We start from the raw sequence: 16,620 nt of genomic DNA on the forward strand, positions 1-16,620 counted from the left end.
GTTGGTCAAAACATGAACTGCAGTAGCAGCTTGTATACTGCAAACAATGTAGGATTGAACCTGGATGTACTATGGGAGTTAGACCATATGAAATTATATTTGGGCATCCAATGGTCACCCAGGAGCTCCAAATCTTCTAAAGCTAACAATCAGTTCATTTAACTTGACGAAATGTTTTATGCATGTATTCTCAGAGTTTAACGATGCCTGTATGGCAGTAAAAAGATGTGTACGCTTACATATACCTGTCCAGTCAGTAATGGTAAACCTTCTTGGACTCACCGCTCTCACCTCAGAACTTCTCTACCACTGGTTGTTGGCCAGGAAGAGAAGCTGATGACCTCATTGGGTTCCCCTCTGAATCAGGATGAGAAGAAACTGACTTCCTTTGTTGCCTACCCAAGCTCTGCAGACCCAGAGCAATAGTCGAGAAGCAAATGGTAGAAAATTCTTGTTTTTCTTGAACACTGTTTCTGGTTTCAGGTTTTAGAATTTATGTAGACATGCTGTACGGACTCCAGAAGACATGTAACCTGGATCTTGGAAAGTCTGGATTATTTGACTATCATTTACAGTATCTCTGTATTTATTTATAGAGCTTCTATAAAAAGACAAATTTCCACCTGGGAACAAATAAAGCTCTATCTATCCATCTGGATAATCATTGAATGCATTGAAAAGCCTGATTGTGACATAATATTATGCCATATCTGCTTCAAATTACAGCTGGACTAAGTGAAGAGATCCTATTAGTGATAAGAAATTTGAATTTGCAGTGAAACATTTTCTGTGAAGTAAATGGTGTTCCTCCACTAGTGAAATTCATGCCATTTTCATCTCAAAAGCAACCTTTTCCTCTATTTGCAGAAGTACAGAGAATTTTACTCTGGTGCCGAAGGTCGAACTGGGAGTGCAGATAGAAAGCACTTACCCAAATGCATTTCTAGAGTTCTTCTACTCTGCTAAAACCCTTTGACTTGGGTGCGTGACCACTGGCAAGCCTCGGAAGTGATCCTGGCTTGAATTAGCCTGTAGAGTTGGAGAAAGTGAGTGTAGAGTGGATGGTGTTGTTTCTGACCCAAAATCAGCTACATGAGGTGGAACTGGTGGCATGAATGTATAGGCAGCTAGTGCATGATGAGAGGGCATGGAGCCGCATGGAAGGAGTTATGGAGAATCAGGACAGCAGCAGCAATGGAGGGTGGCAGTGAAAGCTGACAGCTCTTTTAGCTGTGGAATAACCCTTAGAAAACAATATTCGTTGCTTTCCACCCAAAGCACCTTAAATAAACTTTTGTGTGTCAAAATGAATTTTAGAGGCAATATTGAAAAAACAAAACTCCACAGTTTCACTCACCTATCCTGCTATATATACAGACTCAGCCTGATATTTGTGCTTCATATTAAATTACTTTTTTCACTTCTTATTGTTAACCTGTCTCTAGTATTTCTTTTCTTGTATTCTGTTTTTGGACTAAACAGCATTGTAGCTGTAACTCATTCTGCTGTAGATATCTCACTTAATTACTTTTAAACAAGCACTGGAGAGTACCATTATTCTTGGTTTTGTAAATTCCCAATGTTTAACTTACATTGGGAGGTTGACTGCTAGAATTGTAAGCAGGTTGAATGACTGCAATATAATTAAACTCTTTTGACATAAGGAAAACATCTTTTAGAATGTGTCAGTGTTTAACAATCTGTTATGAAAACCCTTCTTTGGAAAAGGAATTTTGAGTTTTGCTGAATAGTGCATTAAGATACTCTGCTAACAGCTCCCAGAACATTCTCATTAAACAAAACTTGGTTCAAGTCTTAATCATTTTCTCCATTGGAGAATTGTAAAGATCTGTACTTTAAAAGACATCAACATGTCCAATCTGTAAATGAATGCCCTTTCAGGTCTTCTGAAAATTGTTTAGCTGCCTATAAAATGTGTACAGTGAGAGGCCAACGACAAGGTCCCAAAAGAAAATGAAAAGGTGCAGCTAGTCAAGGCTTATGGCAAGAGTGCCATGTCAAGAGGTCTGGAGGTGTATGAAAGAGAGAGGAGTATCAGAGAAGTCTTTGAGGATTATCCAGGATATGTATGAGGCAGTGAGGACTTAGGTTAAACGCAGTGTTGGGGTAACACACAAGATCCCAGTTAGAGTAGGTCTGCACCAGGGGTCTTCTTTAAGTCCTTACCTCTTTGATCTGGTTATGGATGTGTTGAGTCATGGGACAGAAGAACAATCCCCCTGGTGCAGGCCTTTTTCCTGATGGCATTGTGTAATGTAGCACCAGAAGAGAGGAACTGGAGAGTAAATTGGAAGAATGAAGAAGAGCCTTGGAAGATAGAGGGTTTAAGATAAATAGGAAGAAGACAAAATATGATGCTTAATGATGATCAGGATTCGGAAATTAGCGTGCAAGGAGAGCTATTTAAAAGAGTGGATTATTTTAAATATGTAGGATCAGCGGTAGCTTGAGATGGAAAACGAGATGCAGAGATAACCCATAGAGTTCAGTGTGGATGGAACTACTGGAAGGAGGTATCATTAGTATTGTGTGATCAAAGAAATAAGAAAAAGGTTAAATATAAGGTTTTTAAGACAGTGTGGTAGGACCAGCAATGATGTATGGAGCTAAAATATGGGCTGTAAAGGGAGTGTAGATTAGATGTGGCAGAAATGAGAAGGTTGAGATGGATGTGTGGAGTTACAAAAAAGGACAGAATAAGAAATGAGACTATAGGAGGTACAATAAAAGTACAGGAAAGTAGGTTGAAGTGGTATGGGTATGCGATGAGGAGAGACAATGAATATGTGGGCGACAGAATGATAACAATGGAAGTACAGGACAAGATAAAGCAAGGGAAGCTAAAGCGGAGAAAGTTGGATCTGAAGGAAAAGGGGTCTGACTGGAGAGGAAGTGCAGGACTGAGCTGTTTGGAGAAGTGGGAAAAGATGAAGAGGAAGAAGAAGAATCCTTAGTACATACTGAAGTAAAAAATAGCCACAATATTATCAAGTTAAAAACTCAATATGATAAAGAAATTAATTAATTAATTAAATAATTGCTTACTTTAGAAAGACAAACTACAATGGAAAAATATTAAATTAGACTTTTTCAAGGAGCACAAATGTAAATGAGAACACTTAGAATGTGTAGCGTTTCTCTGTACATGTGGTTCTGCTTACAAGTTAAAATATCAAAGCTAAACAAGTGGATGGCAGCCTTTGTTGTCTCACATCTGATTTATTTGGTACAATTACAAGGTGACACCCTTCACACAACAGAACACAGTGAAAGCAAACCACTTGGACTGGCAAGAGAAACATTAATACAGATTTGAAAATTACCACGTTGGCTTGGCTTTCTGAAAAAGTGAATCACAAATTCATTGGGAGCTGAATATATGGGACAGATTTTTTCTCTTAACTTCTTCCATACATTTTTTCAATGTCATTAATAAAATGCTTTTTCAGCTCTTTCCGCTTTAATTTGAATGCATCTGTAACCAGTCCGCTGTCTGGGGTCCATGGCTCAGGACTCAATCGTACCTTCACTGGAGTTTCAAACCGCTCCAGTTTGGCAGCATCTGGGTAGAAAATGCAAAATAAATATTTTTTAATTGCTTATCGTTTACAAATTTAAGACACTTGATTGTAAACATTCTGTAATAATATAATGGTGCATGTAATGGCCAAACTATTCCAAATACCATAGCTGCTTTAGCAGTTACTCTCTGTGAACCACTCAAGAGTATTTAAACCCATTGTATATGTGTGTGGAATCACAGCTGTACAGCAGCTGATTGGAAAGCCCTGAAGGACATTTATAGCACACACTGCCTCAGGAAAGCCACCAGCATCTGCATGGATTCCACTCAGCCATGCTCACGATCTATTTCAACTTCACCAATCAGGCAAACCCTTCAGAGCTTTTGCACAGACTGAGGCTCAGAAACAGTTTCATCCCAAGAGCTATAAAGACGCTCAATCAGTACATCAAGTGCTCCCGGTTGAACTGTTTGTGCTTATAATTACAATTACCTCACTGTAAACTTGCACTACATCTGTAATAATATTGCACAACCTGAGCAACTTTATGAACACCACTTGCACTATCTACACTATATGTACACAAATATCGTACTTATACTTTCATACTATATATTTTTCATTGTTTTTTATTATATTATTATTGTTATATCATTTTATAGGAAAATAAGTGTATGAAGAATTTGTATATTGAATCCCATTGTACCATACAATGACAATAAAGGAATTCAATTTAATTCTATAGAAGACATCACATATTTACAGGTGATGATGACTGGCTTCTAAGTCAATTTAGAGCTATCCTCTTGGCACTGTGTGCTGCTAGAATACTAGGACGTATACTTGATATCATTTGTATGATGAAATGCATTAAGAAATGCATTAAAGTATGTATATTACGAGTTACAGATTAATTGTTAACTTCATTTAAATAATGTATACTTTTAATAATTAAACATGTGGGAGCATGTTGGTGCAGCAGCAGCAGTGAGTTGGCGCTCCGTCCAAGGATTGTTCCTGTATGCTTGCTGGGACTGGTGCGACCCTGGATGGATAGAGGGATGGAATAATTAAACATAGATTAGAAAGATTTTTCAATGTTCCTTAAAAGTTTTGAAGAATTGGTGTTCTAAGCTTACAGCTGGTTTTACATGTACAACGTATTATAGAGGTTATATTGTAGCAATTGGTTGCGTGGAGAAAAAGAATGGAATGACAGGAATTGGGGGTTGGTATATTTGACAGTGACAGTACTGCTGCAATAGATTTCATTGGGGATCATGCACGTCCCACCAAGCATATTCTGGGAGGCAAGAACAATCCCTGGACGGGGCACCAGCTCATCACTACTACTGCACCACAGTGCCCCCATGTTTTATACATGCTTAAATGCATTTCATAATGAAAATGACATAATGTATACATCATTAGTATTCTAAAATGTTCAGAGAGCTGTAATATTATGAATGTAATGTATTCTATGTGGCAACTGCTGCCTAAGCGCTCCTGTCTACAAAAGAGAAAACCCATTTAAGAAGCATGTAGCTGATTCACACACGTAGAACACATAGAATGTGCATTTTAGTTACGATGGAATTTGAGAAACTCTAGTAAATTAAACATCGATTTAAGATAAAATTTACAATGTTCTACTTTAATGACAAAATAAAGAACGAGATTAAAGTGGAAATTTCAAGATTAAAGTCGACATTTCAATCTTTTTTGTCTTCACTGTTTCCCTAATTTTTTTTTCTTTTCTCTGTGCCCTAATATGCTTCCATATGACACTCAGATGGTGGGCTACGACTTGCAGTTTCATGTCGACTTTGATATCTGACCACTTCTTTTTTATTTTGGGCACTGTCAGCTTTCTGAACTTGAACTTTCAAGTTTCTCCACCACTCTTTGTAACTCGGTCAGCTTTCTTTTGTTGTTTATACCACTGCTTAAACCAATAAATAGTATGTTTTTCCTTGCCTCCACTTGGCATTTGCTGAAATTCTTCTTTTTTCCCCTGAGCTTTTGCCATTGTCTTTCCATAGAATGCTGAAATTAAGAGGCTATTTTTATTGATTTGCATATTAATAGAGGCATAATTCTGGGAGGAGTCAGGGTAGGGCAGCAGGCGCGTGCAAACGCGTTACATTTCGCACAGACCAGGATTTATGTAGCAGAAGAACGTGGAAGTTGGTGTATGCACACATTTATGCATCTGGATTTTTTGTGCGTACCCACATTTCTGTTTTTGTCCATACAACATGTTTTAGTGTGAATTCTACACACGGTGTTATACATGAGGCTCCTGGTCTCACAGGTATCAGTGTACTTTGGAGCTGAGAATTTAGCAGTCAAGTACTACAGTAAGGAGACAGAGCAGTCATAATGCCAGGATAAACAGGAAAAAGAACTGTTAAAGCTTGAAGATATCCATATTTGACAATGCAAAATATCAGCTTTATCCTACAGACACAAAGCTGAGATTACATACTTTTATTTTGTTGTGATTCATGGCCCTAATTAATTGGTAATCATGTTGAGATATCATATGATGGAGAGTGTGAATTAAGGACAGAGTAGGAGGAGAGAAACAAAAAAAAAAAGTTTGGAATGTAAATAGATATTTTACACAGTGGAAGGAGGGTATTCACCCTATTTATAGAGAGGTGTATTATACAGATTTAGAGCAATTGATTAAATTCTCAAAATGTATTTACTTACTGGAAGCTGCTACTTCTATGATTTCCTTAAGAACTTGGGCCTCCACGCAGGGGTGATTGCAGATCTCCTCCCATGACCCTCGAACACCTATCTTGTTTGCCAGGAGAGTCAGTTTATTTTGATTTGGCACCACAAAGCAGATCACGTAATTATGATCACTACAATAGGGAGAATAGTCATTTACAGAAAATATCCAGACACTCTATTATTTGTTTAATAATTATTAAGCACCATTTAAGTACCTAAAAGAAAATATCTCAACAGACTTTAAAAAATCTCTTCAATGAATGTTAGCTGTTATATTACCTTTCAGCATAAACACAGATGTTATCTATCAGTGGACACTTCTTTAACGCAGATTCTACTTTTGCCAAGGACACATACTCTCCAGCTTGCAGTTTCACTAAGTCCTTTTTACGATCTGTAATCAGCATCACAAATATGAATACAAAATATTTTATACGTTAAAATATCTCATACATGACCACTTTACAAAGTACAAGAAATCATTTTATACAGAAAAATCAACTTAACATGATATATCTTTTTGTTTGTAAATTTTAGGTAAAATATCACTGATCTGAAGCAAAGCTTCCCACAGCTTGGACGAGTCCTATATCATCATGCCACCCAATGCAATGAAATATATGGTTTAAGCTGGAGATAATTTGATTTTCAATGTACCTAACTATATACTATATATCTAGTTTGCTTTCTTTTGTTTCTTGGACATTTTTAAACTACAACATTGCATCTATATATATATATAAACTTCATGTCCTCCAGACAGATGTTGTCAAGAAATGTAAAAGAATGGTCTATGTTTTTGATATTATTCATTATTATGCCGAATATCCATACTCAGAACACATATGCTGTTCTCCATTTACCTCGGAAGTCGGATGCTGGAGCTGGGAATGACATCACACCCGAGCTGACTGCTTCCTGTTAAACATGGAATGTGGATGTGTCCGGAAAACCTTTGTTGTGCTTGCTCCATTGAAATAAATTGTAGTTGATAACAATGCATTATGTGATATTCTGCATATAGAAACATTGTCGCAACATGTCCACAGGTAGAGGTTGGATAGTACTGTGTATACAACTGATTTAATGAGACACAAATAGAGGTGCTAATGAACAGTATAATACAGCCTTCACTAAAGGTCACTGTGCACATTGCCATTTTGGATTGACGCCATAATCTAAAGTCAGAGAAAGTCGGATTTGACAGACTAGCCCCAAGTTCCTCAGTTGGAAATTTGACTTATGGGGCCATTCCATTCTCACTATGAACTCAGACATTCTGATTTCCCATTTCAAATGGAATACAGTATAACACCAGTACTTAAATATTGGGAAATAGTTTCACAAAATAACAAATACATCACACCATAGGCTGGTCATTTTCTATACATTCTTTAATATAACAAATTGTGTATTTAATGAATTACATTATTTGTATAGGCATGGTTTTGTAGTTTAAGCTGAACATAAAAAGATGCAAATAATGTAATTTCTGTCATTTTCAAAACAAAGCAAAAAAAATGAATTTTAACAAATTAGATTTTGAAATAGTGCTAGTTAAGTTACATTGTAGAGAAGATACCATGAATACTGACCAACAATTTGAAGGCAGCCATCTGGGTGGAATTCTCCAATGTCTCCTGTGCAAAACCATCTCTGTCCATGTTCATCAACAAAATAATCTTTGTTGGCTTCTTCATTTTTATAATAACCCATTGTTACATTTGGTCCACCAATCAAAATTTCCCCTCGTGGATTTGGTTTGTCCTTTTCAGTGTAGCCACCTAAAAAAATTTAGAACAAGGCTTACCCCTTTGGAGAAAGCTTCATACAGAAACAATGGTCTTGATGTGATCTGATAAAATGCCACCTCCTAAATATTATTAGTTATAATAACTTAAAAACAGATTAAATTAAGGTTTCATTTCTATTCATTTTAAATATGAAAAGACCGAGGCAATGTAGTGTTCATTGTTATTGCCTCGCTGTTCCCAGACTACTAGATGTGTAGGTGGGCTTGAATGTCTGAGTGCTGTCATATAAGGAAGGTATGACATTAGATGTGTGTTGCTATGTGATATTCTTCATTAATGCACTAGTAATGGTTTTGCTTATTTATTCATCAACATCCAAGATAAATGCTGTCCCCTACTCTACTAGAATGGAGGGGTAGGTCTTGTAGTAACAGTCTGGCATCTGTCCCTGCCTCATCCCTTGCCTGTCAAACAACACCTGTTTTTATATGGTGACACTTGGACATCCCACCTTGCCTATATCTCATCCCATTCAGGAAATTGTTTCCTGTTCATATTACAATAGATTACTACTATTTAGAAGACTACGGGGCTCCGCCCCCTGCTCGCTTTGCTTGCCCACCCCTGGGTTTGGTTTACTGGATATACAATTTAAAGAGATTGTTATTTTCATGGGAATTGTTACATATGCATTATTTTCACTTTTACTTTAAAACTTTTGTAAAAACAATACTTGTCCTTTATTTCCGGCCCCGGGCGTGGTTACATCTCTTTCTTGTAGGATGTATAACGCTGCTCACGTTGTGAAGGGGGTGTGGCTGAACGCACGCTAAGGAGATACCGTCAGATCATCTGCTGTCTTTATGCTGCTGGCGAGCTGCCTGTTCTGCATGTCTCACTCCCCAATTATTTTAAAGCCTGTACAGCAGCTGTCCTTTTGCCTCTTCGCGTCTCTGCCGCTTGTGTTGTGAAGGGGGGGTTAGGGTGGCTGAACGCACGCGAAGAGAAGCAGTCAGATCATCTGCTGGCTTTCTGCTGCTGGCAAGCTGCATGTTTTGCTTGTCTCTTGTCATTTTTTTTTTTACAGCTGGGAACAAGTTAAAGTGTCTCTCGCGGGACTTCAAATTGTCTTCCGAGAAGATCATGTCTCGTCTCCCTAGTCTCCCTCCCAAAGATTTTTTTTTTATAATAGAGAGAAAGGCCATGCACATAAACGTAAGCTATTGCTACATGTGCTAACTGGGTTTACTGGGTCTTAGGTCACAGCTATTATGGATCACTTTCTACCCCTTGTATACTTTAACTTTGAATTTCAAAGCAAAGATCTATGAGCTTGGACAGCCAAGAGGAGATTGTGTTCCAGAACTGGTGGAATGCATATAAGGAATGAACTTAGCACTTTAGGCAGAGATGGTAGTAGTTAGCCATGAAAAGGACCGTTGTTTTTTTCTTCAGCAGCCAGACCCATTAGTGCTTTTTCTCAACCATTTCTGTGGCTCCATGTGCTCCTGGCTGCTCCATTTCTGTGCCTGTGCATACACACTGTCTGCCTCACCTCACTCCACTCACCTGGGCTCAGAACCAACTCATATGCAACACTCTCTCCCAAGTCAGTGAGCCAACCTAAGGTAATAGTCCCCATCCGAGCAGGTCAAAATTCATTGCTAGGAGTCTAATAAGCATCAGTTTCATACTTTATAATCTCTGAACAGAAGGTCTTCAGTGGTTTGAGGTAGCATCTATGGTATCATTTTTAAACACCTGTGTTAACATTTAGACTGACTGCAGTGTCAATTAAATTATACATAACTGTTATTTAGTGTGTGTTTATGGGTAAGTACAATGCCCTGTTATTGGAAATGATTTGACGTTGAATGTTTTTATACCTTCAAACAAAATCCAATATTAGATAATTCTCCTAAATGAACAATTAACATTTTTAATTTATTAAATGAACAAAGATATCCAATGCCAACTGCCACTGTAGAAAAAATAAATGCATTACACTTAATTATTGTTGGTGCCTTCCAAGTTGCAATAACTGCAACTAAACACTTCCTGTAATTCAATATCAGTACTTTAATTTGGGTTTGAAGTATAAGCTGCTCATTTCAAGTCCTACTGCATAATCTCTATTGGGTTTAAATTCTGGACTTTGGCTATACCAGTCCAAAGTTTTAATCTTGTTTCTCTTCAGCCACTGTGATGTGGACTTACTATTGTGTTTTTGGTCTTTAGAAGTTTTTGATGCCGAATAGATTTCATGTTTCCTTCAATTATGGCAAGTCACCCAAGTCCTGAAGCAGTAAAGAATCCCCACATAATCACCACTATGATGTTCTTACTGTGAAATGCTGTGCTTGCTTTACACCAGTACTAATGGGACCCATATAGTCCAGAAAAACTCATCTTTCAAAACAACATTGTCTGAAAAGGATTGGGATCATCAAGGTTTTCCCTGAGAAATTGTCCAGTTAAGTCCAATTTCATCCAGGATCCTTCTGAATGTGGTGTGATAAGCAATATCCTGTGTACAGGCAGGAGAAGGTTGCAGTTCTCTGTATGTTTTTTTTAGGATTCTTTGTGTCTCCTGGGAAGATCTTGAGCTAGGATTTTGGAGAGCTTTTGGCAGACTGGCCTCTCCTTGGAAGAATCGTTCCTGTGTTTTGTTTGGTGATTATGGCTCTCAATCGTGATTTGGTCGAGTTCCAGAGACATAGGAATGGCTTTGTGGCTCTTTCCTTTGTGGCTCTTTCTAGACTAACAGATTTGAACATCTCTTCAGAAATTTCCTTTTATCCTAACTTTAGTTTATAGAGGGTAGTGCTGACTGTGAACAATCAGATAACTCCAGTTATCCTTTTGACTAGGCTGGTATAACTCAGTTGTAAGCCAGTTGGTGTTGGTTGCCTTTCACTACATCAATTAAATAAGCTTAAAATATATTATTTGTTCATTCGAGACCTGAAAACATGTATTGACAAAAACTGGTAGTAATAGAGGAAATCAAGAAGGGGCAAATACTTTTTTAACAGCTTTGTATGTCTTGGATGACTGGTATTCAGCATGGCAGTACAATCGCAGAATTATTTTCACGACTCTGATGCAGTTATAACCAAGTGCACATTCTTCCTTGCTTTGCTCTGCTGTAAGTATCAAAATCAGTGGTAAACATGTAGGCTTTTTTACATTACATATTTGTGTTTCCAGTGTTTAAAGAAAAGAGGTATGCTTTGTATTTTTACAAAAGGTGTAAGTCATGCATATATTTAAATTTCAAGAACCTTAAACCCATACATACATATAAATTAATTTTGCAGCCCCAATGAACCTGTTGATTTAAGAAGTTCATTATTAAGAACAAGTACAAGTAACCAGGAATCAGAAACATCCATCCATCCATTTTCCAACCCACTGAATCTGAACACAGGGTCACGTGGGTCTGCTGGAGCCAATCCCAGCCAATACAGGGTGCAAGGCAGGAACCAATCCTGGGCAGGGCGCCAACCCACCGCAGGACACACACAAACACACCCACAGACCAAGCACACACTAGGGCCAATTTAGAATCACCAATCCACCTAACCTGCATGTCTTTGGACTGTGGGAGGAAACCAGCACACCCGGAGGAAACCCATGCAGACACGGGGAGAACATGCAAACTCCACGCAGGGAGGACCCGGGAAGCGAACCCAGGTCTCCTTACTGCGAGGCAGCAGCGCTACCACTGTGCCACCATGCTGCCTGGAATCAGAAACATCTGTCTCCATATACAAGGACGAATTATATTTACAGACATGGACAGATTTGCGGCCAAATTTGTTGGTGCCCTTATAGCTCATTGAAAAAGTGGAGTATGCCTCCAGAAATGTGATGAAATGAAAAGCAGTTGTCCCTGTGTATACCTGTATGCTTTTGATTTATCATCGAGTAAAGCAAAGTAAGCATGGAATGAGATCAAGTATTGCTTATTCTACAAAGATATTCTAAAATGTCCTCAACAAAATTGATCATAAATAATTGGATTAGAATGCTTCTTCAAACTAGATGCTTTCTTTGATTAGTACATCTTGCCTGAAGAAGGGGCCTGAGTTGCCTCGAAAGCTTGCATATTGTAATCTTTCTAGTTAACCAATAAAAGGTGTCATTTTGCTTGGCTTTTCTCTACATTCATAATGGCTAACACGGTACAGCACCCTAGTACTTTGATTAGTATCACAAACGTATCCCAACTGTGCAATCAGTCATTCAGCATATTAAATAGAGAAAAGTAGTCACTCTGTTCATTGGTATCATTGTGTCCCCCAAACTGAGTATGGGCCAGAGAATGCATAGGAGATAGTTGTCTGAGATAAGAAAGAAAATTACAGACAAACACGTTAAAGGAAAAGGCTGTAAGACCACCTACAAGCAGGCTAATGTTCATGTGGCAACAGTTGCAAATATTAATAGGAAGTTTAAGGTCCATGGAACTGTAGCCAACCTCCCTGGATGCGGTCACAAGAGGAAAATCAACCTCAGAGAGGACAGAAGGACAGTGAGAATAGTAGAGAAAAAAACAGAAATAACTTCCAAAGAGATACCAGCTGAACTCCAAGGTCAAGGTCCATCAGTGTCTGTTCGCACCATCGCTTTTTGAGTAACAGTGGGCTCAGTGGAAGAAGACCACTGTTGGAAAAAAAAAAATAAAAAAGCCAGACTGGAATTTGTTAAAATGTATACTGACAAGCCACAATACTACCGGGACAATGTCATATGGACAGATGAGACAAAACTGGAGCTTTTTGGCAAGTCACATCAGTTCCATGTCCAGAAATGAAAAAAAATGAAGTTTTCAAATTAAAGAACACCATACATACTGTGAAACATGGAAGACGCTCAATTATGTTTTGGAGCTACTTTGTTACATCTGGCATGGGGTGCCTCGAGTCTGTGCAGGGAACAATGAAATCTCAAGACTACAACATTCTGGAGTGAAACGTACTGGCCATTGTGAGAAAGCTCTGACTTTGTTGAAGGTCTTGGATCCTCCAACAAGATAATGACTCAAAACACTATAACCACTCAAGAATGGCTAAGAAAAGAACATTGGACTATTCTCAAGTGGTCTTCCATAAGCCCTGATTTGAATCCTGTCAAACATCTATGGAAAGAACTTGAACATGCAGTTTGGAGATGGCCCCCTTCAAAACTAACACAGTTGGAGCAGCTGGGTCAGGAATACTGGGCTGAACTACCTGTGGACAGGTGCAGAAGTCTCACTGAGAGCTACAGGAATCATGTGTTTTCAGTGATTGCCTCTAAAAGCTGTGAAACAAAATATTAGGTTAAGGGACCAGGTCCCATCATTTTTGTCCATGCTATTTACATATGTATTATTATTTGAAATATTCTGTTGAATCAAAGTCTGATTTTTGTTAAACAGGAAATAAACAATGATGTGTGCCAGTTACTTTTGTCAGTTTCAGAGGCAAATGTGGGCAGGGCCGGCACCACCATTAAGGCGAATTAGGCATTGACCTAGCCTCATTGGTTAGCTACCAAACAGTTGGCTGGTGCACTAGCACTGATTGTGGGTTCTTCTTTTTTCAGGAGGGGTACCAACAAATTTGTTCATTTCTGTATTAGGATGGAAATGGAGGTGACTTGTCAAGTAGTGTGAATATAATATTTAAAAAGTGTACACTTCACTCTGCCCAGTATTACTGTTCCCCAGGTACAACAAACATCGCTGCTGTTAGGTTTTTGTAATAGAAGCAAGAGATGTTTTAACATGGTGAATGAGTTTGCTTCAGTCAGTCCAAGAGACAAGAAAAAATGGGCAAATGAGGGAAGCAATCAGTGTATACCATAGTACTAGACAATGGGGTGGGGGGTTTCAAGTCCAAAGTGCACATGACATATCTCAAGACACTTACTCATACTCTGTGCTGAATGCTGGATAATGTAAATGATGTGAGATTTGTCCAAGAGTATGTAAAAATTCCTAACTCAGCTTCCTTTTAAAAAATGGATGCACTTTATTTTATTAAGTGAATTCAATATTGTCTTCTTTTGTAATGCAATTACTTTAAATCACTGACAGTTTTATTAAAGGCTACACAAAACAAGTGTCAGAGAGTGAGTTAGAAAATAAAAAAATGAATGGATGAATAATTATCTTTGGGAAACTAGCAAGTAACTGTAGCCAGACTGAAAGGGAAAATACAGTATACAATCTTTAGGTTGGCATGCTAGCTCCACCTACAGTCCAGCATTAGCACGCCTGCTGAAAACTTCTTTTACTACTACAGTACTGACAGACTGAATGAGAAGCATTTAACTTGTTTTGTTTTTTAATTACTACGCTATCCACCTATTGAAATTCAATTATGAAATGACCCGAATAAGTGGTCATCTGTTTTTTTATTCATGTTGAAAATGTGCAAAATATTTTATTTTTTCTTCGCAGTAAAAATAGCAAGTAAAATGGCACAAAATTCAAAAATCAACTGGAATACCCAAAAGCATTCCACGTTGTTTTTACCTTCAGGCCAGTCTCGAAGAGATATTTCATTGCACATAAGAGGTGCTCCTACTCGACCAACTGTATTATCTGAACCTAAAACATTCAAAAAAGGTATATTAAGATAATAATATTAGCATACTCAGCACCATACATATTTAAACTGAAAGAAAGGAAATACCAGAATATTAAAATGGGCCATCTTCAGGGAACAACTAATAGCTTACAACTTACAGATGTTCTGTGGCAAATTAAAGAAAAATTAAGTCTTGTAAGTTAAAGCAAACAATTTGCAAAGGTGTCCCAACTTCTGTTGATTACTTAAAAAACCCTCCATTTGTATTAAAGCAGAGTTAGAACAGACTGTGTGTTACTACACCCTGTGAATTACTACTTCAGTCAAGTGCAAAAGTTTGTGAACACAGCACAGAGATGCAAATATATGCAAGTATTCAAAAGCAAAACATACAAGCAAGTAAAATAAATGCAACCACCAGTAATTCTTTAATTTTGCACAGTGAAAACAGTGAATGAAGTTACATTTGACAATAATCCAGTAACTGCTGGCACTACTAGAAGCAGTTAGTATTTTGTATGTCGCCCTTTATTATTGAGTACAAGCAGGCATGGAATGGCAGAGTTGATGACAGTAGTCTTCTATAATCTGTGACACCCAAACTTGTTTGATCTTGTGTTTCATTCAGGTCTTCCATAAAGGTTGCATTTCAGGATGGGCTTTCTTCATTGTCCCCCATGCATTTTCAATTGGATTGATGTCTGTCGAATTTCCAGGCCATGGATATAACAACTAATACCTAGCCAATGCAAGCCACCATCCTGCTTGTGTTGACAGTGCATCCCATGCTGCTGAAAATAAATTGTATAATGTATTACAAAATGTGTGAGCTTATCCTTCAGCACCTTCAAATAAACTGGTCCTGTCATTCTAGTGTGTTCTGGCATTATCCAGAGGCCTATACACCTGAATGCTGAAATGGCATCCCAACCATAGTGTTTTCACACTGTTTGACAGGTGGCACCAGATATTTTGCATTGTACCATTGCTCAGTTTAATTCTTAAACTGAGTGAAGGTCACGTCATCTGTAAACATCAAATTTTCCCAATCTGTGGCAGTCCATCCCATGTATTTTTGGCAGAACTCGATGCGATCAGCATTGTTTATTGCACTTAAAGCTTGTTTTCTTGCAGGACTTTCATAGTCCTGAATCAAACGGTCTGCAATAACTTGTCCACTTGCTGATTGTTTTAAGATGATCTTGTAAGCGTGATTACAGACGGCTTGCACTGACTTGTGGTGATGATTTAATGATCGTTACAATTTTCCAATCATCAAGGCTTGTGGACGCACATGAGCAACCACATCAGGTTCTGGAAGGAAAAGACTGTCTCCTGAATCCATTTCAGGGTAGTATTCACTACTCCAAGAGAGATCTTTAGGGGATTGATGGTAGGAATCACAGGGGTAAACCATTACCAATGTTGAATTTTCCATTACAAACCACTTTAATCAGAAAAAAAATTTGGACAAAAAAATAAATGTACCCATTACTTAAAGCCGTTACCAGTACTACAATGCATAAGTGGTACACAAATAACTTAAAATATTTCTTGCGACAATAGTACATATTAGCAAAATTAATTCTACAATAGTAATAGTTACACACTTGAAATAACATATTCAAGTCTACCTGTTTGTTTTTTAGTCAAAAATTAATTTTAAGTTTGTTGGTAAACAATGTGACATTTATAACAGTATTAATAAGAACAGCTTAACAGAGTAGCCCAAAATAGCCCAAATGAAGTTGACATTTTATGTGTCATTATATGACAAAAAGGAAATTATCAGCTGTGTGTTCACAAGCCTTTGCACCTGTCTAATATTATATATATATATATATATATATATATATATATATATATATATATATATATATATATATATATATATATATATACTGTATATATATTACCATTTTATTGTTTGAGTTTGTTTTAGTTGCATTAGAACATTCACATAGAGTTTACATAAGTTAAAACTAAACTACACAC

At 37.6% G+C, this 16,620-nt stretch overlaps 1 protein-coding gene across 1 annotated transcript in view; it reads right to left on the minus strand.

Annotated features, from left to right (window-relative positions):
* Window positions 1-3,219: 3,219 nt before the first annotated feature.
* The window catches only part of LOC114662541 (long-chain-fatty-acid--CoA ligase 4-like), a 76,943-nt gene continuing 63,542 nt past the window's right edge, over window positions 3,220-16,620 (minus strand). The window contains exons 11-15 of the mRNA XM_028816066.2: window positions 14,571-14,645; window positions 7,886-8,074; window positions 6,570-6,684; window positions 6,264-6,421; window positions 3,220-3,583 (exon numbers count right to left, since the gene is read on the minus strand). Of these exons, the coding sequence (XP_028671899.2) occupies window positions 3,420-3,583; window positions 6,264-6,421; window positions 6,570-6,684; window positions 7,886-8,074; window positions 14,571-14,645 (701 nt within the window). The 3' untranslated portion in view covers window positions 3,220-3,419. The remainder of the gene's footprint in view (window positions 3,584-6,263; window positions 6,422-6,569; window positions 6,685-7,885; window positions 8,075-14,570; window positions 14,646-16,620) is intronic.

This window comes from Erpetoichthys calabaricus, chromosome 12 (assembly GCF_900747795.2).
Source record: "Erpetoichthys calabaricus chromosome 12, fErpCal1.3, whole genome shotgun sequence".
Classification (NCBI taxonomy): Eukaryota; Metazoa; Chordata; class Cladistia; order Polypteriformes; family Polypteridae; genus Erpetoichthys; species Erpetoichthys calabaricus.